At 31.5% G+C, this 23,713-nt stretch overlaps 2 protein-coding genes across 2 annotated transcripts in view; both read left to right on the forward strand.

Moving 5' to 3' along the window:
• The first annotated feature begins 260 nt into the window (after positions 1-260).
• On the forward strand, positions 261-13,429 carry LOC107441292 (uncharacterized). The gene is made up of 5 exons (XM_043050000.2): positions 261-486; positions 5,717-6,119; positions 9,059-9,391; positions 11,916-12,064; positions 13,085-13,429. The coding sequence occupies exons 2-5, from the start codon at positions 5,719-5,721 to the stop codon at positions 13,267-13,269; spliced, it is 1,068 nt and encodes a 355-aa protein (XP_042905934.1). The 5' UTR covers positions 261-486; positions 5,717-5,718; the 3' UTR covers positions 13,270-13,429.
• Positions 13,430-21,298: 7,869 nt separating this feature from the next.
• LOC107441293 (uncharacterized) overlaps positions 21,299-23,713 on the forward strand; it is a 34,274-nt gene continuing 31,859 nt past the window's right edge. Inside the window, exon 1 of the mRNA XM_043049997.2 lies at positions 21,299-21,856. The gene's annotated coding sequence lies outside the window, so the exon portion shown is untranslated. The remainder of the gene's footprint in view (positions 21,857-23,713) is intronic.

Genomic DNA, 23,713 nt, shown 5'->3' on the forward strand with positions numbered 1-23,713 from the left:
CATATATATTATAGTATATAGACAATCGGATATGTACTGCTAAATAGTGCAAAATATCTACCATCAGTTTATTTCTGAATAAAATGGATTAAAAGAATATTTAGAATTTTCCACACCCACCTCGCCCCTTCCACAGTTCGATTGGAATGAGATAAAAAAAAAAACTTCTTGAAAAATGTTTAATAACAAAATCCCTTCTTTTTTCGCTCTGTGTTTCATCCAACCATCTCGAGTTACATTATCAAGATTGACGTTTGACCTAAAGAATAAGAGTTTCCGAGTGTCCAGCCAATCAAGGACCTCTACAAAACCTGTTACGACAAATAATCACTTGTTTATATTATTTATCAAGTCGGAATACAGGGGGTTTCCCTTCTTCTTTTGGCTCATTGGTAGATTCTTTGCTGTAGACTATTTTGGATTCGCAATTTCTTGAGGGCATATGCATTAATATCGTACAGATTAAGTTATTAGCATCGATTATTGGTAAGTTACTCTCTTCATATGTGTTTTAAAATTTTATTTTAAGAAAATGAGTAGATTTATTCTTACTAATTAGCATTACATATGTATGTATAATGCTATGCTAAAAACTAAACTCTTAAAAATTACTAGAAAAATAATAATAATTCCATCAGAGAAATAATATGCAGTCAGATTTCTGACATTAATTTCAACCATGAAGTTGATGATAGTTTTAATTAAATGTATTTATAATAATGAAACATGCAACAGAATAATAAAAATTTACAAGAATAGTTTATAGATTTTTGATTAAAAAATTATTATACTTATTTCGTTTTATTAATACCCAAGACCAGAGCCATCGCAAGGGTAGGTAAGCAGCATATTTTTACAAGGCTCTGTAATTTTAGAACTCTAAGGGATACCGTGCAAGTAATATTCAAAAAAGTGTTTTTTTTTTAAATATTACAAAATTTTTGATTTTTTTTTTAAATTTTACTTTTATTTGTGGAAATTTCGAAAATTTCTTAAAAATCTCTCGATTATATTAATGGATAACATACGCATTGTTTCTCAAGACAGTGGTGTAAATATTTCATGAAACATCATAGAAATCAAAAATCATGGTAATCATTATAGCCGGCTTTGAACAGTCAACCTACATTTGGATTTATGACTATATTATTGTCAATTTCGTAGCATTGCCATTTTGAAAAAAAAATCCAGAAGACAAGGGAACTCCTGAATCTAATCATAGAACAAACTAGCTCTCGGCATTTTTTTGATAGAAATTCGCATTCGCGTTAAATGGGGAGAAAAACCTCCCACGGTTAGCCGAAAGGCAAGGGGATCGTAACCCATAATTCGTCTACCACTAAGGATATTTTATATCAGAATTTAAGTCGTTGTGAGTCGGAAAAGGATTCGTATCGGCCAACCATCATTGAGATTCGGATCCGTCACGAAATGAAAATCTGACTAGTTGTCCATGGGATGTTTGAACAATGGATTGTTTCGAACAATCATCTTTCAAATAATCTGTGGTTAAGTTAAAATCCGAACTGAAACTTTTAAAATCCGAACTGAAACTTTTAGAATCCGAACTGAAACTTTGATGTTAGCGCATGCGCGCGTCCATTCGAGAACCTCCCCTTAAGACTTTTATGTTAGTTGGATCTGGATGTAAGATGTTATGTATGTCTGCTTGTTAATCATATACCATTGTTGATGTTGTTAGGCCATTATAATATGTTCTTAAATAGTGCTGGTATTATCCTGATTATTATTATATAACCAGTATTGCTGGTATTACCAGTGACTTGCACCCTGTTTCCTTCCGCAATCAAATTGCTCTCCTGTACTGTGTGATTTGTTAGCATTTTTTTGTATTTTTCCCCTTGCTCCAGTAAAGTGATCCCTAATGTTTTTAGTTTTCATTCTTGAAAAAAATTCGAATTTCGAGAAGAGTGGATTTTACAGATACCTAGATTGACCGAAATCAAGAGAATGTCGACCTTCGCCGGTGAATGTACGAAATATTTGTTATATCCGATTTGATATTAATGTATTCATTGATATTATTATATTTATTCGATATTTTAATAGCTGCTGAAGATAGATTAGGAGAAGCATCAGTGTTCGAAGTAACCATACTGGGCAGTGTTACTTCACCTTTCCTTAAAAAAACATTGATGAAGGCATACAGAACTGTTGCACTCAACTAGACCTAGTATATATTTCGAACATTTACCAAAGCGACTATATGATTGTCAACATTCACCGATTTCGGTCATTCACAGGTCACACACATATGTATCTGAACACTGTTTTGAACTTTTAAAACGATGGGATTTAATGATTTTTATATTTTTTTATGGCCATATAAACATTAGATACATATTTTTTATTACAATTTAATAATTGAAATTATTAAATACATTATCAACTGAAATATTATTGGTTCCAACTATAAATTTAAGTTATGAACGCTAAATAAATTTTTTTTCTAGTATGTAGTTTTTCTGACACTTAGCGTGGAAACATTAAGAATGCAGCTTTGTTAAAAATCAATTAACATTTTTAAAAAATTATCAAATTTGAAATTTTTAGTTTAAGATGCGTTTATTTCATTAGGAAAAATCTTAAAAATAGAAAAGTCGATGTTTATCCTCTAATATGTCATTAATATACTATATGAATGCTGTTGTAACGAGCCCTCATCCCCCTCATACCAGAAAACTATCCCCAGATGGCGCCACTGGCGCAACAGAAATAATAACTTTTTATTTCTCAAAAAACTTAAAAACAGTAGAAGCAGATGTAATGTAACTAGAGACGCGCCATGCAGCGCTAATATCTAACTCCATGTTTTCATCACTTTATAATCATCATTTACCATTTCTTGTAAATTCATCTTCATCTATTTGTAATTAACCAATAAAGGCTTATGAATCATCAAATTGGCGGTCTAAAGGTAAGTGGAACATTTTCCACTATTCATATTGAAAACAGGAATTCATTTTAGATTGAACAGCTGTCTTACTTTATTTCTAAATTGTCTATCCAAAAACAAACTTAATGTAACCCAAATTAGCTATTTCAGGGATGAGATTCTTTCGCGGATTTCCGCTTTTTTTCAGATGTTTCCATTTTTCCCGCTAATTTCCGCTGAAATATTTTTTTTACACAAGTTAAAATATTTTATGAGGAATTTAATTTTCCGCGGAGGGAAATTATTGAAGTCCCTTTTCCTCCCTCTGAAGTTTCTCTAAAAATCATTTCCTTGGGATAAAACTGGTTGACCTTTATACAGGGATGAGATTTTTTTTGTCTCTCGAATTTCAGCCTTTTTATCAAAAACTCCGATTCTCTAAAAGTTTCGTTTTTTTAAATAAATATCCCGTTTTTTTTAAATTCAGTCATTGAAGTAAAATAATTATATTTATTTACGATTTTCAAAGATAAACAGAAAATTCAATCTACGCCCTAGCTGCTAACCCTTCCGCATTTTTACTTATTTTAGCTATTTTCTCCGATTTCACGCACAGAAAATAAGATTTTCCGTATTTTTTATCCGTCGGCTGGATAGCTCGTATTTTCGTAATTCAGATCTCGATTTTTATTCACGCGATTTTAATATCAATCATCGATTTTCGTATTTACCTGATTTAAAAGTTGCACATTGCGATTCTTATTTACGCTATTTAAATATCGTATATTATGATTCTTATTTACGACATTTAAAAATCCAATATCGTGTTTTGTATTTATGCATTTTTAAAATCGCGATTTTATTATCAAATCTCGATTTTCGTATTTACCTGATTTAAAAGCTGAACGTTGCGATTCTTATTCAGGCGATTTAAATATTGTACATTGCGATTCTTACTTACGAGATTTAAAAATTCAATATCGCGATTTGTATTTACGAGCTGTTGAAGCCCTGTGTAGCAATTCGTATTCACGCGAGCTTAAAATCCAATATCGTGATTCGTTTTTGTGGTTGTAATATCGTGCGATTTAAAAATTATGCATCGTGATCAAAAAATTAAAAAAACATGATTTGTATTTTTTTTTTTTAATTTCCTTTCTGACTACTCTCATCCCTGTATTATATAAACACGACTTTTCTTGTCCAATAGGAATTATTTAAATTCTTATCTTCCCATGTGGCAGAATTTTTTTGGGCTTTTCTGCAACCAACTTCTCTAGCACTAATATTTTTCTACAAGATACTTTTAATCATAACAATTACTAATTTAAAGTAACAAAAGCGTTGGGTTCATAGAATAAAGTATAGAATAAAAATGCTTAAAATTTTTTTTAACTGTAAATGTAATATTTTTTAATTCTAATATTATAGGCTATATTCTCGCATTTTGTTGGCGGAAAATTATTATTTCCTAATTATTTCCTCTTTCGAATTTTGTAAATCATTACATAAATTAAAATTCGAAAATAAATTAAATTATGATAAATTAAAATTCGAAATTAAATTAAATTATTATAAATTAAAATTCGTACATAAATTAAAAATCGTAAAATGTGTGGCAGGAACATCCGAAATAAAGAGTACTGTTTCGTTTCGAGATTCGGTTGTTATGATAAATAATATTAAAAATACGATAATATCTTCGTATTATAGAAATCTGATGATGCTGTTATATTAGAGAAATAAATCAATGTAAAAATTCATGAAATCAGAAAAGTTAACATTCTTTATTTATGCGTTAAACAGGATCTCTCGTTTGCTAAAATTATTATTAATTAGTCACACATCTTATGATTTTTAGCCTGCAATTTTCCTCAAATGTATGTTCGTATTGTTATACAGGGTGCTCGGGAAATAAAACAGTCAAATATCTGATGAAATGTACGCATCAAATAAAAAATCTAAAAATATGTGGAAATTTTTTGTAAATAATTTTAAAGTTTCAATGATGATAACTACCCTCCCCCCCAAAGAAAAATCCACATCGACGGGATCGTTCTGCGGGTAACAACGCCAAAATTTTAAACAGAATCCTCCATTTTTATTGTAGACTTGGATTTACAAAAATGACTGTCCTTATTTTTGATAACAAAAAGCGCTGTAATCGATTAAAATTATGTAAAATAGAGAAGATGGAAAAAATAAATATGGATGTGTTTGATATTGTGAAACAACAAGTGTAAAACAACTGAGTTCGATTCTCAACCGCTGTTCCGTGGGTGGGGATGGGAAAGCCTTCTAAATCTGAACTATTGCAGATTTGAGTTCTTCATAAGTAATTTCATTTTTAAATTATGAATTTCGTTTGTAAGCATCTATTAAATGATATTTCATTTCAAGTAAATAAAAATGAGTTTAAAAAAACTACTTTATTATAGATTCCATTCGGCACCTGAAAATTAGAATCATTTTTGAAATCATAGATAGATCAAACACTTATTTTTTTATTACTGTATTTTGGTCTGAAATGAATTTTACACATCTTCACAATTTAAAGTTTCTTCTAAGTGCAATCAATTTTTGCACTACAAAATAACACATTCACCCAAAACAGCGGCGGTTGTATGCCCAATTGGGAGAATCCTCAATAATAAATGAGTGCTCCTTTGCACACTCGAATGGGAATGATCCCTCCACTATAGGGATGATATGGTATCATTCACTCATAATTATACTTACAAAATGATACAGTTTTGATTGTTTCTTTTGGATAGCCTGTTTTCTGTGTTTTTAAGTAATTTATCCTGTATTGAAATGTAGGCATGATACCTGTGTTGATCTTCGTGGCAATCGGCGCTGCAGGAGTTTTTGCAGGATCCGATTGCCCTCCTCGAGTAGATGTATACCCTTGCATCTGCATTAACACTAAATTGACCGGAAAGAGGCACCCTTCGACTACCCTCATCTGCCAAGGTCTGAGGAAAACGGATGAGTTGGGTGCAATTCTTTATGTTCTGAAAGATTTGGAGATAGATAAATTCGTCATGTACGATTCTTTCTGGGAGGCGCAACAACTTGGAGCTACGGGTGATAGTCAAAGTGTTCTACCTAATAATTGGCTAACGTTGACCACCATCAAGGAAGTTGAGATAGTCGATAGTACACTATCACCGTGCTTTGCCTGCAGTATGTCACTCATGTGCAGAAATTCTGTTACTACTAGGTAAGTACACTTTACAAATTTGTAGTGAATCTTAACACCAAAAATGATGGCAATGACTTTACACTAAAGTGGTGTAGTGAAACACCGTGTATTTACCGCCACTGTAAAAAATTTTAGTGTATCTCAACACCAAAAATGGTGACAACAGCTTTACACTAAAATGGTGTAGTGAAACACCGTGTATTTACCGCCACTGTAAAAATTTGTTGTGTATCTCAACACCAAAAATTATGGCAACAACTTTACACTAAAGTGGTGTAGTGAAACACCGTGTATTTACCGCCACTGTAAAAAATTATAGTGTATCTCAACACCAAAAATGGCAGCAACAGCTTTACATTAAAATGGTGTAGTGAAACACCGTGTTTTTACCGCCACTGTAAAAAATTATAGTGTATCTCAACACCAAAAATGATGGCAACAACTTTACACTAAAATGGTGTAGTGAAACACCGTGTATTTGCCGCCACTGTAAAAAATTGTAGTATATCTCAACACTAAAAATGGTGGCAACAACTTTAGACCGAAATGGTGTAGCGAAATACGATATAACGATATACGATACGATACGATATAACCCCTAACGGTAAAAGAGATGTTAGTGTATCTCAACTCCAAAAAACAGTGGAAACTACTTTACACCAAAGTAGTGTACTGAAACGCCTTATAGTTTGTCTACGGCAAGAACTCCCCCTGCCACAAAGTCAGAGGTCTGCTGCTATGGAAACAAAGATAGCTCATTTCAGGGAGGGTAGCTTCTAGTACCGAAGTAAAAAATTTCCTTTCTCTCACTGACCCGAGCCAAAACCTGTCCTAAACAGTGACCCCACACCCCTACTTGAAATAGTTATACCTAATTACCATAGTCACCGCCATGGGTCCAGACGAATGGATAGGGGAGTTCTTACTTTAGAAAAACTATATATAACACTTGGATGTAGGAGTTTTATCACACCAAGAACAGAGGATTATTCTTGGTCAGTGGTCGGAAGTTGCGCGCTATAGGTAGCGAAACTACTGTAGTCGCTATTTCCCCCCCGTAGTTTGTAGTGTTGTAAGCTACTTTTTAAAAGAAGTAAAGTAGTGATTCCTGGTAACTATTTTTAACTTTAGTTAAATAAAGAAACTAAGTTCAATTTCAAAAAAAAAAAAATTCGAATCTGATAGGTGCAAATCTTTTGCAGGCCCGTCAACGTACGCAGTGAGACTACCTCTGTGTACCGTTAATAAGATTTACGTCTGAGGCTCAGAAAAATCGGTCGAGTTGTACCTGAGAAATCATATTTTAACTATATGACTTTTTTAAAATTCGATTTCTCAGGAGCTGTAAAATACATTTTTGTGTCTGATGTCGTAACATAAAATATCGCCTGCATTAAAAAAGAAGCATAGTCACCCCCTCAAACCATTAACATAAAGAGTCCTAGAACGTTTAAATCCGATCATTATATCAAAAGTTATTCAGGGTTATACAATTTTTTGTTTTTCACACTACACTTTATTTCTTGGAGGATATTAAAAAAAAAACATTGATCACTTAAATTACTAATATTTGATAATTTCCTAGTATTTCTTAAATCACTGTCGAGAAAAGCATGAAGTTCGAAAGTTAAAAGAACAAAATCGTAAATAAGTGCTTTAGAATAAAAAAATTACTTCAAATAAAAATCAATTAAAACTTCTTAATATCTCCTCATATTTAACCAAGTCAATTTTTATTCAAAATTATTTTGAATATTAGTAAAAATTAAATTCTCCAGTTATGTTTCTCTTCTAAAATTAACGAAGTCTTGTCTACATTTCGAAAGTAATTTGTTGTCGCTATATTTAAAATATTTAAAAAAAAGTAGATGGAGTTAACTACAATTGTAATAAAAATTTTGTAAGTGAAAATCCAAATATTTGCCCGTACTTAATTAATGTTTTTATTTTTTGAGCAATATAAAATGCATTAAACATAAATACCACTTCATCTTTTAAACCTCGTCGAACACTATGTGCTTTAAGTACATTTTACAAGTTGTCCAGAAAATGAATCTCGTGATTTAAAGAACAAATAATTTAAATTGATAAAACCATTTTTTTTAAAATATTCTTAAAAATTTAATACATATCGCTGGTTCAAAACTAAAACGACACTTCTGCACTCACTTCTCATGTTATTTGAATGAGAAGTGAGTGCAGATGTGTCGTTTTAGTTTTGAACCAGCGATATAACATCTAGCTTGGATGCAAACGACAGGCGTGCAGATTGCGGGGAAAAAACTATTAGTTGTTTTTCTAGAATAATTACTGCCATAATATTTTAATCGATTCAGAACGTGCATACATTTCCAAGATAGAGATAGTACAATGGAAAGTACCAATTTTAGCATTGTTGGGTTCAGTTAGAAAGGTTGCAAACACTAACTGCACACTGGATTGATGAAAATGGTACTTGCATCTATGGAAATGTTCTGAATCGACTGCGATATTTGTATTTTTCGATAACATAAATTTGAGGCCATTTTATTTCCTTTTCAGAATCTTTCACTGCAGTGAAAACTGTATAAGTGTACCACTCACGAAGCAACAATTAAATAGAGATGTGGAAAACTTATAAAAAAGCGCTTTACTAATTTATTTCTTCATTAAGACCAATCAGCATACAGAGATTGGTTAACATGTTCTTCGAACAGCTCTTTCTCCAACTGTTTTAATTCCCGAATCGAACAGAAATTATTTGCAGGGCTTTTTGTTTCGTGTAACGATAGAACATTTAAAATAAAACAAAATCTATAACAAAAAATTGTCATTTTATCATATATTACTTTGCAATTTTTAGCCAAATAACTGAGTGAAAAATGGTCTATATTAAAACTGAAAATACGTAATAGAAAAAAATGTTATTCATAAAAATATTTCCTGAACTAAACAGTTTTAATATATTTCTCTTGCAGCTTCAAAGTGGTGAACAGTTCGTCGTCAGATAAGATCTGCACCCTTTGTAACACAGGTAGCGGTGGTAGACTACCTTGGATGGGATGCCTGACCAAACTGGAACACTTTCAGCTAACTCAGGGTGGACTCAAATCAATAACGGCCGATTTCTTCTCACTTACTCTAAGGCAGTTGAAGATATTGGATTTATCCTACAATCGGATTTCTAAAATCGATTCTAATGTATTCCGGAATGTTCCCAATTTAAAATCACTTGATTTATCACATAATGCCATCGACCGAATTGATAATACTTTTGGATCGAGCACTAATTTGGAATATCTTGATCTCAGGTAAGATGCAAAAGTCTGAATACAATATTTTTGCATTCCAATGAAGTTCCAACGCTATTAAATCCCAACAAAATTCTAAACTAAGTAAAGTAAAGTGACAAAAAAAAGGAATAACAGTTAACAAAACAGATATTTCAACTTGTAGAGATGCTTGCCCATTGGAGGAAAAGTTATTTTCCTGTAGTTATATTTTGTGAAATGGAAAAAGTTAATAGCAATTTCTCAACGATTCATTAAAAGTAGACTCGTCGTTACATTTCCAACACTTTTCAGAAAAAATTTCTTGTTATATTTTATTTTAAAGGCACAACAATTTATTAGATTAAGCATTGAGATTTTCGAAAAAACAAATTCATCTTCCCTAATTATTTTCGATTCAAGAAAGATTTTGATTTGCTAAACAATGAAATAGAAACCAAGCTAGTAATTAAATCGCAGTCCACGAATTCTGAAAACTCCTCATTAACATAAACAAAGAATCGAGGCTATTCATTTTCGCTAGTCTCATTTACCTTCGGAAGTATAGAAACCGGTGTCTATAATAAAAAAAAATTTTAAAAAAAAGTATAGCTTATGGGTGATAGTCACGCTTTTTTAACTCCAGAATCATTAGCGCTTGGGTTGGACATTGACTACCAAGAGCAATTTTAGACTCAGATCCAAAGAATCATTTAAAAATTTTAATTATTCCGTTCAGGGGTAATGTTGGCATTACTTAAGTTTTCAAAAATCCATGTTCTCATTTATTTATAGTTCTGCTTTTAAAACTCGTTTCTGAGAAAAAATGAGAACAGCTTTTTTCCAAAACTTAACGAATCTTAGGACGAAAAAACATGTAATAAAGTAATTTAAATTTTTTAAAAAACTATTTTTCCATGGGCTTGCACGAAAAAGTAATAAATAATGCGTGCAACTTATAAAACACGAGTTTATAAAATCTCCGCTAATTTTTTAGGTATTCTGTTCATTAGGTATTTTATAAAACGCTTTTCGTATTAAGTGTTGCAAGAATTTTTAATAAATTTTTAAAGAAAACATATGAAAAGTCGGCTGTTTTCAAATAATAACAATAAATTCAAATAAACCACCGAATTTCAAATAACAATTATAAACCCAAATAAATCACCGACTTTTTATCTGTTTCCTTAAAAAAATTTGTAAGAAATTCTAGCAATACATTTTAAGATAAACTTTATATAAAAAAATGAACATAAAACCTTAAAAATTAGCCGAGACTAAGCTCTATTTTTATAAGTTACACACAATATTTTATTTATTACTTTTTCGTGCAAACCAGTAGTAAAGTTGTTTTTTTTAAACTTTAAATTATTTTATTTTAAAAATGAATTACATTTGAATAAAAAACCGGAACTATTGCAGAGAAGAATCCTACAAAAAGGACCCGGAAACCTCTTATCAAAGGTGAAGGTTCTTACTCTTACGGCCATTTACGAGTAGCACTTGATTTTTAGCGTCTAATTCGTCACAGTTTTATTATTATTTCTTATACAACGCACACCAAGTTATAGGTGTACAAAATAAGTGCCATCGACTGAATGACACGAAATCGGTGGCCAGCGCAGGTAGATATTTTAATTAAGTATCATCGTAATACAAGTCTATCTAAGTTTTAAAAATGTTATGAGTGCCATCGACAGAAGGGAACGAATCCGGTGGCCTTCCTTCATTCCATCAAGGGGAGTTTCTATGAATAAGCTGGTAGATATTTTAATTTTAATAAAATATCATCGTAATGTAAGTTTATCAAAGTTTTAAAAATGTTATGAGCTTGTGTGACACGGGTGTGAAAGCATGTTTCCGAGCAATTTCTAATGCTTCGTTGGATTTTTTTTTTATTGCGTGTACGACATAGTTTCAGACGGAATAAATTAGATTACTCCTGATGTGCAACGATGTTGCAGTTCAGATGCAAAATATTTTTTTCTTCTTTTTACAACTCGCAAAATGTTTGCCTGGATCAAGTTCTTATGGTTTAGTCACCATAGCAACTGAGGCTGGTTCAATGGGATTCCACTAGCAATCTTTATGTAAATGCATACATAAATTCCGTTATAACAAAATGAACAATCATTCTTACTGTGACTCTATTAACACTTCTAACGTTTAACTGACATCCATATATTTGTGTACATCGAAAGATTTTTTTTAAAAAAAGCACAAAATTTGTACGTTCATGTACAAATATTTGTCTGAACATGAATTGACTCATGGTCAAGATGGCGAATTACAAAAAAGTATACCAAACAGACAACAGGGTGTTCCTGTTGTAAATACCTACAAAATAGTGGAATTGGGCCCTAAAAAGGTTCCAGCTCAATAATAGCGACTTTCTCCTCGATCCGAGAGAAAAAGGTTAAAGCGTAAATTTAACAATAATTAAAAAATAATAATAATAACTATTGCAAGCAGCTGTAAAGCAACGTATCTTTATGGAGGAAACTAGCGATATTGTTGTGTACTATTGTAAGAAGCATGATATGACTTATAATGATTCTCTTTGCAGTTACAATGCTCTTAAAGTGATTGGATCAAATCTAGTGCCTCTGATGCCGAAGATTAAATCCCTCAATTTTGCATACAATCAAATAACAGACTTGAAGGAGAGAGATTGGAGTAGTAAACCAGAAAAACTCTTTAAAATCGATCTGAGGGGTAAGTTCACGCAGGGACAAGATGGCTTTCAAAATTAGAACGTATATAACGAGAACAAGAAAATCGTATTGAGAGGGTGGAAATCGTGAAAATTTATATAGGCTGGAAAACAACTGTGAAAGATTTGCAACTAAATTTATGGCGCTTTTATAAATTTTAGCAAAAGTAGAAGGCGAAAAAGACCAGTTGTGTAGCAATGGCGCATCGTTTTATATTTATAGCAATTTTGGCTGGAGCGGTTTATCGTCTATATAATGTCTCATAAATGAATATATAAATCTTATGACATTTTATGTAAGAATATTTTGTTAATTATGCTAATGTGTTAATGGTAACAAAACAAACGATTATTGGCTTAAAAAAATAATCAATTCCTACTTGAAAAAAAATATTTTTAGACTTAAAAGAACTGAATCTGTGCCACGAAAAAAAAGTGATAAATTCGAAGTAATTTTATTTCTTAACAACAATAGCCTTATTACACATAACAGCTGAAAGAAATTGTCTCTCGAGTCTTTTATGTCAAAATTCCTAAATAAATGCTAGGTCTAATTTTTCTAAAATTTTATGAATTAATTTTTGGCATCAAGTCAAGCGCGAGCTTATAAAATAAAGTTTTGGAAAGAAACATTGTAATAATTTTCTAACAAATTGGAATTTTTAAAAGAAGTCTTTCTCGTGTTAAGTACATGAACAAAAGGGCCTTTCAGCTGGTCAAATTTCAAATATATTCTTGCTGCATTTCAGCAGTCAATAGTTATGGTTCTTTTTTGGACATGGCATTTTTTACAAGTTTAGCAACTGATAAATTTTTGAAGTCTAACAGTTACTAACTCTCGAACTAATCATCAACTGTTAAATTTCTTTCATGCTATAGTATTCTCAGTACAATTTTCTACACACCGCCGTAATTTCAAGTTATTTGCATAGTTCACACTCAGTAAAACAAAATTTAACATTAGCAATTATTTTGTTGATATAGACTTTTGGTCTCTTATAATTTTCAATTTCATTTAATAGGTAACTTGATAAACTGTGACTGCAGCATAAAATGGGTGAACTCTACTTTTGAAGTAGGCGTCAATATTATTGGAAACTGTGGCAAACCAGATGAGTACAAACAATCTCGCATAAGACCAGCATCCAGACACCTAATCGAACGATGCGACGCCAATGGTAATATTGGAGTAAGAAGGAAGAATTAAACTGCTTACCTTGTTTCCCTTATTATGTGGCTCATTTGCAAGATTTGAAGTGAGATGGTTCATTTGGGAACAATTCTGAATTCTACTGATGATTATGTTATATGCACTAAACATTTACTACCTCTGCTTTTCTAAATAAATAAAATTATCACTGTGATAACTTTTTTCATTGGGGCATCAGATCATCTTATACAATTAATTTATGAGGAACATTGTCAGAGTTGCGTTATAGGGCAACTAAATATAGAACTAACAGGGCAATTAAGTTATTCGTGTATTAAATGTAGAAATTTATACTCACAAGCGCAATTGAATATGGAAATTTAAATATTTATTCGAATCTTTTTAGCCGAAAATGTATCTAAAAAAAAAAAAAAAAAATTCTCGTTTTGCAGTAAAACCTCTCGGAAGAGACCATTCTCTATTCCACAGTTAAATGGTTATTGATGGTTATTAATTTTAAATGATTATTAATTTTAGTCAGTGTCACTTTCTTGGTGCGGAAATGTCACTTCTGTCGTTCATGAAAAAACAGATCCATGTATTAAATTTAGCGTCTATAAAAATGATCCCAACAGATATAATTGTATGTAAAAAATTACCAATTATGAATGATGAAATTATTTTAAATAAATAAACAATTATATTCTTTGCTTAAGTTTGCATTTAATTTTATATCATAAAAATTAGCTAGTTTTACATGTTGAGAAGAGGTTTGTTTATTTAAGATGCTCGTTTTTTCTAAAAAAAAAAGCTTTCTTTTTTTTAAATTTAGCTTTCAACTCTAAGAGTAAATCATTTATAGCATCGTCTTTAGTAAACTCTGACTGCAACATGAGGTTGTATCGTCAAAAAGACGCTGAAAAATGACAACTGTAATAAAATCCGACCCCGAAATACGGAACGCATGATTCCAATATATTTTTAGAAAGGATCACAATTAAAACTCTATTCCAAAATTTTGAATTTACCTTACTTCATTCATTTTATTGACTTTATTTTGATATTATAAAAATGCTACAGTATTTAAGTGTTTAAAATAGATCTGACACAAAATAAAATAGAAGACTAATAAAATACTTGAGCAATTCGAAATAAGGTTACAAGCAATAAAAGGAATCATTTTGATATCCCATGCTTGTTGTCTCCGCAACTTTGAGCTGACAGTCTTTAACGCTCTGATTACTCAATTTGTGAACCGAAATAGCTTCAAAAATTGTGTAATTTTTTTTCTTGCATATTTTAAATCTATGTATAATGGAAATTTGAAATATGAACTTTTTCTTCCTAGAAAAGAATTTTTTTATAATTTTTTTTTTTTGAGAAACTAAGCTGTCAGAAAAACTAATTTTAGATGTTATCACAAAAAAAATATTTTTTTTCAATTAATTACAGTTAATTGAATTACACGATTGAATTACAGTTAATTTCTATTTATTACACAATTTTGCTTCAACTGTATAACGCTTTGCAAGTTTTTTGAATCAAGATCAGATTCATCGCCATCTGAAGACTGGTCTGAAAAATCTATTTCACTAAAAAAAAACTAAAATTACTTTCAGAATCTGATAAATCATCAGGAATATATACTCTGGTAATCGCTGAGCGTTTTCTAGCAGCCATTTCTAATTAGAAAAAAACGGCGAACTAGGGGAAAACTAACGACATCTGTTGGTTAAAACCTAAATTAAACGTCTAATACTGTATTCACTGGTTAAGCAGTGAAAAGGCGGGATGTGCTCTTGAATAAAGGAAGAAAAACACATGCCCACGAGATAAGCAAATTTTGCTACTTTTGAGTTGTCCGTGAGAAACGCGGGATGAGCAGCTAGAGGGCCAGAGCCTTTAAATGAAGTGAGCAACTACAAATTTCGTGAAGCTCACATATTAAATAATTACTGTTGCAGTATTGTAAGTACTATACATAACTAATTTAAATGGATACTTACATAACTAATTTAAATGGATACTTGTACGTCATTAAAATATTAAATTACTTAATACTTTAAAAACATATTGTTTGTATTCGTTATTCACGGATCCTGCGATCAGAATAATGAATACAATTATTAAAAAGATAGAAACTATAAAAAGAAAAATTACTCGAATAAAAAAAAATTCTGGGAAATTTATCCACAGACACGAATTAGTGAATGAAACTGAAAACACAAAAGTGGATGATTTGTGAAGTGAGTATTACTCATTAAAGGACAAAAAGAAACTGAACTGATTGCCATCGAAGACTATTTAAATAATTGTGAAGATTGTCGTAAAAAATTAGAGGTAAGATTTAAAATATTAATAAATTCTTATAATTTGAATTCTGTGAAAACAAATAATACAGTTGAAAAGAACTTTGAAAATTTTCGTAATCAATTCGAATTTTGATTCCTCTTGTTAGTTTCGCCTAATTTTTCAGAAAAATGCAAAATGTGCAGTTCTATTAAAAATTTAATTTGATGACACAATAACAAATACAGTAGTAATTTGAGTGAACCGCAAAAATTCCATTATTCGGGATCTTACCTCAAAAAATTTACTAAACAATTAGCTGGTAGCTTTGGTAATTTAATCTCTTTATTCGAGTCTCACTATGATAATGAACGGTTATTCATGTTGATGCTACTCATCCCCCTGGTGTAAGAAAGCATACACCAGGTCCAAAAGGCCCCGTTGCTTGAGAACATCATCGAAAATCTTCTCCTGTTCACCAACAGCTGCCTCCTGGAGGCTCCTAAACAATTAAGAAGGTGAGCAGGAGCAAGGAGAAATAAAAATCTATTTCCCATTCTGAAATTTTAAGTGACCACTTCTGAATCTTGCTAAGACCGATTGTAGAATTGAATTGAATGTGTGGTTTAGTGGCGCAAGGTCCAGATGAGGACATCAGGGGCCCCCACAAGGGGGGGAGGTGGGCGCACGATTCACCCACTTAAAGCTTGGGGGGAATTTTTACACTAAATAAAACGAATAGTTTGGGGGGGGGCACTGGTGGACATGCTGCGCCAAACAATACGGTAAAATCGTTTGAAAACCAAGACCGATTGTAGAGCATTGGGGTCTCTGCATAACAGAGACCGGCCCGGACCCTTTTGCAGCGTACCAGTTATGAACTGGTGGGAGGTGCCAAGTAGAAAATAAATTACTTTTTTGGAGCGAGTGGATTTCCGAAGGAGTTAGCTCAACAGAGTTGGTTATCAGAAGATCACAATCATTTCTCTCAAGAGTATCTGCAATCTCATTACCGTACACCCCAGCGTGCGAAGGAATCCAAGGGAGGCACACTGATTTCCTGATGTCTATCTCGGAGAGAAGTACTAGAAAATACTGGCCATGTTTATCATATATTTTCAGCCAACTGTATAAGTATTTAAGGGCACTTTTACTGTCAGTCAAAATCCAAATACTACGATAAACAGCAGTAAGGGCAAACTCCCAATAGCAATAATTTCTGACCTAAAAATTTAGCAAAAGCCAGGGTTACGGATACTAAATTTAGTTTCCTCGGTTAAATTCCTCGGAGTTGCTGATGAAAACACCACTCTCAGCTCTACCTTCTACAAATTTGCTTCCATCCGTCTTGATAGCCAAGGCATCGGAAAGGATATTAATGACCACTCGGACCAACTGTTTTAGAAGTTCAGGATGATCTTCCTTCTGACTAGCACGAGATTTCAAATCCTCATAGATACTGATACTGATACAAGTTTTAAAAACATTTCCATGGTACAAGGTATTTCGAAAATAAGAAGCAAGGAGTATCAGGAACTGTGTTAATTTTTTTACGTGGAATAAAGATACTTAATTATAAACAGAATCAATTGTCAGATATTTTTCTTAATAATATTCACGTGTCAAAATTAGATAAAGTATCTAGAAAGAAAAAAACCTTGATCTATCCTATCACATAAATAACCGAATTTACCTATGTTTGAAGAATTCACTAAATTATAAAATCATCGTGAATCAGTTTTGTTATCTATTAATAGAAACACATTAATCAAAAGAAAAACTAATGTAAACAAGAAATTTTCTACTACTAACCAATCTGAAACATCCTTAATGAATGAAAAGAAAAACAAACTTTGCGTAATTTGCAGAACTCCCACCCAATATTTCGGTGCGAAATGTTTCTGAAATATTGAAGAAAGATTAAAATAAGGGCGTGCTCGCAAGTTATGTGAATTCTGCCTTAAATAGAATCGTAAAAAATCGCAGTGTTTATCGAATTTTAAGTGTTATAGCGGTTTTAGACATAACAGGCTGATTGGTGTTATGAATGACAATCCTCGATTTCTCCTCCGGGTGACTGGGGAGGGGGTAAGAAATGAAAAGAAACATAAATCTTCAGAATTTATGGAAAAGAGAATTTGCTAGCTCATGCATCTCTTTTAAATAGCAGCTGCAAAAGATTTCTTTTATCGTCAACTGAAATTTTCGTGCAATGTGTAGATAAAAGAAAAATCATTCCATTTTCGATTCTGCTGTTAACATTTGTGTTTTCACAGATAAAATCAGCGATAAGTCAGAAATAAAGAAACACAAAATTAAAACTCCTCTCTCTCATTGGAACAGATTATCCCAAAATATTAAATGGAAAGTAAACACATTTATTTCAAATAAAAATAAATTTTAATAACCAGTTGAATTTTTAATTGTAGGTAAAATAACAGGACTCACACCATATACAATATTAGATATTTCGGATATAGAAATTCCACATTTTTTTTGATTTAGCTGATGAATCATTTTATGAAGCCTTAAAAAAGTTCATGTCATTATAAGTCCTGACATAATTTTTAAAATTTTGAAACTAAACAGTTAAATAAATGTTTTAATATTATTTGAGGAATCAGAATTAGGATGGAAATTAAAAGAAATATGTCCTACAACGCTAAGATATTGTTTATTCGTGGAAGAGGATTCATTACAACAGTGTTTCCCAAACATAGGACTTTAGTGTACCCTTTCTAAATTTTTCGTACTCTGTGTACCACTAATAAAAAAATTACTTTATTACTTTAAAAATACGTTGATCTTTCTTTTTGGTACAAAGTTTTGTTAATATGTTTATTTGCATCAGTGAAGGATGATGTTTGCTGTGATAAAAAAAAATTGCACAGAAGTTGAAAATCAGAACTGGCTATTGACACTACTAATTATTAACAGTTATCTCTGCAAAAAATAGTCAATAGAAAAATACGTAATCGTAAATTTTCATGGCTAGTTATTTTTAAATTAAATTTTATGAAATTCTCGCTTGCTGCAAGATATTTCACATAAGAAAGCGTACCCCTGGGGGTACGCGTACCATACTTTGGGAAACACTGCCCTACAAAGATACCTTTAAATTTTTCTTTGAATTAGAGGCATCCGTGATGATCAAGCTTTGTAGGAAATTGCAGCAACGATAAGACATCATTTAAAAATATGAAAATGACTTTCCTGCTGTAGTACACATATTAGATAAATGCATCTTTCTATATTGATGATTTGTCTTCCGGAGGAAGCAATTACGAAGAAACAGTTGAAGAATCTTGATGTGCGAAGAAGATTACGAAAACCGCTGGAATGTCTCTCTGGAAATCGAGAAGCAATGAAGCTTATCTCGTAGAGCAATTGAAGATTTGATACATACCCTGCAGTTTGGGTAAAAACCAGACCCTGTAGTTTGTAGATACATACCCTGTAGTTTGGGTAAAAACCATCAGACCCTGTAGTTTGTAGATACATACCCTGTAGTTTAGGTAAAAACCAGACGAAGATACTTGGACTAGCGTGAAACACTTATGGAGATAATTTGATTATAGATACTTCAAGTTTACAGGAATTTGTTTCTAGTGAGAAAAGTGTGAAACGTTTCATACTTCTGTAGAGAAAATATTTGCTAGGATCTTCAGAATGAAAAGTTTCCTTGGAATAAACACTCACCACCAAATATTGAGAAAGAATGGTAAGAGTGCTGTACAGAATTGCTTCTCTTAGGAAACTTTATAACTCTCAGATTGGTTCTTGCTTCATCAGAAATAGAAGTCATTGCTGAAATACACAGTTTTCGTGATGCAAGCGAAAACGCATATGACGCAGCCAAATATTTGAAATTGAGAACTTTAAATGAAATTTCAACGAAGCTTCTAACTTCAAAATGTCGTGTTGCACCTTTAAACGGTGTGACTCTACCAAGATTAGAACTGTTAGGGGCTCTAGTTGCTGCTCTTCACAAGTTATGGAACTTGCCCTCGAAAATTGTTAATGTTTAAACACCATTTACTAATATTGATCTTGATTTCTGTGGAGTTTATTTACTAAAGTATAAATAGATCATAGAAAGTATATACTTAATAAATTTTAAATTTGTTTTTATATGTTTTACTACAAAACTATTCCTCAACAATTATCGGATTTAATTTTCAATTTCTTGATTGTCGTACTTAGACGTTTCACGAGTAGGTGGGGGAAATGTATACTCATAACACAACTAATTTTACAGTTCGAATTCAAAATTGAAGAAAAAAATTCTGATTTAATTTATTTTCCTGATGAAGATTTGGCTAATTATTTTATCTCGGAAAATATGGATTAGAAAATTTTATCCCATCCAGAGGTACCGACTTCGGAGGATCGATTAAACACCATTAAAAAGAAGGAAAAGAATTTCATTTTACTTATAAAGATATCTAAACTATAATAATACATATCGAAGGAATATTATATTCCCGTTCACTTACTCCACTTGTAATCCACTTAGATTAAAAAAGAAAAATCAATGTCTTGACCCCTGGTCAATTTTTGAGGGAGGTCGGTAATCGAAATAGCTGAACCGCTTTTATTTGATGTAAAAGAAAATCCTTCAGATTGTTGGCTAAAAAGCAACTAAGGTTGCTGAGCTTATATGGAAAAAATGAAAACCTGATTATTTAAATGCTTTACTAATCAGATACAAATCTATTACTAAAAAAATGATTTAATGGTGTGACAAAAAGTTTTCATCAAAAAAGACTTTTGCCCATAAATAATTGTGACTTTTAGGTCGAAGCATAGCAGTAGATCAGGGATGATATAGAAAGATAGAATGAATTTTGTAAATCATCATTACATTAAACAAAAATAATTAAAAATCATTAAAACTTAGACAGTTTAGGGAGTTACCATCTGATAACTCTCCCCCCCAAAAAAAGATAAAAGACGAACTTACGCGAATCGGACTTAAAAAAGAGGCTGCAAAAATGCGTTTTCGTTTCGAGATTCGGTTGTTGTAATAAATAATATCGTTTTAAAAATTTCGGATTTTAAAAACTATGTGGAAATCATAAGCAATGACTACCAATGTATCGAAGGAAAGGAAAGAAACGATAGAATTATTGCGTCAAGAAGTAAATACTCAAATGCGCGATACGAATTTCCCATATTTTCTGAAATATATCGGGTGTTTTAAAAACCATGAGAATATAAATATCAATAACCGTTGAAAATGCAATTGAAACACCATATGGATTTACGATGCGCTTAGCGTAAATGGAGTGTGTCAAAAAGTGATGATTTAAATGCACGAATTGATTTTCACATGTCGAAATAATATCAACTGACAAATACCGGAATTAAAAAAATGGATATTGGTAGCACTGGCAAAAGCTGTCGAAAAAACAAAAAAAAAAACAATGCAATTCTCACATTAAAAGTGAATTATCAAATGCGTTATTGATGTTCAACGTTCTAATTTTGGCACTATGAAAAATAAAATATTTTTTCCGATCAACTTTTTAAACCAATATTATCTTAATTCATATTTTATTTGTTTCATTTCTTTTTGTATTCAACTGGTTAGCATAGTAAATTTTAATAAAAACTTCATTTTCAGCGTATTTCACGGCTTTTTACAATCCATGCAATTTTTCTTTTTCTAAGTGTTTAAGCGTTATGAAACTCAGTGCAATATTATCAGAATTAGCACTTGTTTTTTAAATAATAATAGTAAATAATAAAGTTTAATATAGGAAAGATAATCCCTATCATAAGGAAGGGAAAATCATGATCACCTTCTCCACTTGAATGAAAAAAACATATCTAAAATAAAGATATTTAGAAAATAAATCTAAATATCCAGGTTTAAAGCAATCAATTCTTGCCGTGAATTACGAAGAATAAGAGAGCGAAATGTTTATTAGCTTTATTGCTTGATAAAAATAAAGAAAATATGATAGAGTTATCATGATCGAAAACAAAGTTATGTTTTTAAAAAAAATTAAGCAAATCGAAACTTTAAGTGACGTGTAGAGCGAAAAATCTGCGCAAGCTCTTAACACGTTCTAAATAAAACATTGATCGTCTGATATGCCGATTCATGAAATGGGAAATTTCCCTTTAGTTTTAATTTCAGTTTTATAAAATGTGATATTTGATTGGAAAGAAAGGGAACTTTTATCTTATTAAATGACAAAATATTCCTCACGTGGTTTCATTATCAACGTACACATAATACTACTATAGTTTTATTTCCACGTAGATAGTGGAAATAAAACTAACAGCCTAGTTCCATTTCTCCGCTAAAGTGAGAAGGACTTCTCAGTTGTTCTAAAGATAGGTTGAGGTATTCATTTTAATATTACTTTTTCCTATAATATTATTTATGTATGTGTGTGTATTTCTTTCAAGTAATATTTTTTTAAATATATTATTTAAATAATTTTTTTCTTCTCTTTCATTAATCTTTATTATATTTTTTTCCACGTTTACTTTTATGTATATATATATATATATATGCACAGAATGATTATTATTTTACTGAATAGGGTTAACTGAATATATATACTTTTCTTATTCTAATATGGGCAATACTCTCGTGCTTCGTAAGGAGAAAAACTCGCTATTTATTTCCTTTTTCGCATTTTGTAAATCGATATATTGAAAAAAATTTTTTTATGAAAAATATCTATTTCAAAAATTATATGGAAATCAACTGCCAAAAAAAATCGATAGAATCATTGCGTTACTAATTAAATATTCAATTGCTCGATTCAAATTTCCCATATTGCAAAAAATATATTGGGATGTTTAAGAACTATGTGGAAATTAATATCAATAACTGCCGAAAACGCACTCGAAACACGAGATGGATTTCGATATTATCGGCCTAAATTAAGCGCTTCAAAAAGTGCTTATTTAAATGCGCGATTCAAATCCTGTGTGTAGAAATAATATCAACAACCACCCCGTGTAGTACTAGCGATAAAAATGATAAAATCGTTCTATTAAAAGTATATAATTAGATGAGTGATTTTAGATTGACGTTTAATAAAATTGTATAAAAAAAACTTTGAATTCGTTTTTTTTTCCTTCTTTTTTTTTAACTCATTGGCAAAATGGTTCTTGGTTTGGATTTCAAGGCGTCCTCACTTTTCAGCTATAATAATCAAGAGTAACAGTAAAGAGTGCGCATGCGTGCTATAGCGACCTCCGTTGTTTGATGATTTATTTAGAATTCTTTTCTTCACTTTTAATTTTGTTATGCATTAAGTTGGTGAGTTTGTTAAGTTGTTATGCATTAAGTTATTTTCGTGATATGGGACCAGAGAGATCCTATAAATACTTCTTGAGTTTCGAATAAAAGAGAATTTCATAATTTCAACGATTTATTTGTTTTTATTGTTTTAATTAAGAATCAGAAATTCTAACCTACAGTTTACACTGGATCGTTTTCAATACTAATTCAGGTGAATATCACAAATAAAGCGGGTTCAAACTGATTGACACGGTCCCAAAAGTTACTGTTGTAGCAAGAAAAAAACGATGCCAAGGCCTAAACTTCCCGAGGCTTAAAAAGCCAAAGAGCGTAGACAGGAATACCTTAAGCGTTACACACAAACGGAAAAACGAAAGGATTCCGTTCGCAAACGCAAGCAAAAAGCCTGTCCCTCACAAAAACGAAAAGTGGTTGAGAGAATTGAACCCTACCGAAGAGCGAATGGTGATTCTCCGAACACCTTTCATGCAAATACGAGAACTGGGTGTTGATCACCAGTTAGAGATAAAAGGATCCATTGCCAAAGTACCTAATAACTTGCACAATACCGTAGACTGTCTTCCACGCAATATAAATGATTCATTCAATATTCATGTAAAATTGAGAAAAAAAGCATAGCTTTCAAATCCCATTTCATGCATGAACTTGTGAATCCGAAACGGGTGTATGATGCAGCATACAATTTCCATCAAACACCATTGTACCAATCCGAAAATGTTAATATTGATCTCGATTAGCAGTTCATTGTCTATTCTTTAAAGATTTTACACAAAAGATTTTACACAGAATGTGTCTGAGCTGCATTTAAATATGTCTGAGAAATTGTGTACCGAGCAGTTCAGGATTACCATATGTCCAAGATGAAAACACAAAGTTTCTTTTCCAAAAAATTTAGAAGATAAGAACCATTTTGGCAATGAGGCG

This window comes from Parasteatoda tepidariorum, chromosome 4, assembly GCF_043381705.1.
Source record: "Parasteatoda tepidariorum isolate YZ-2023 chromosome 4, CAS_Ptep_4.0, whole genome shotgun sequence".
Classification (NCBI taxonomy): Eukaryota; Metazoa; Arthropoda; class Arachnida; order Araneae; family Theridiidae; genus Parasteatoda; species Parasteatoda tepidariorum.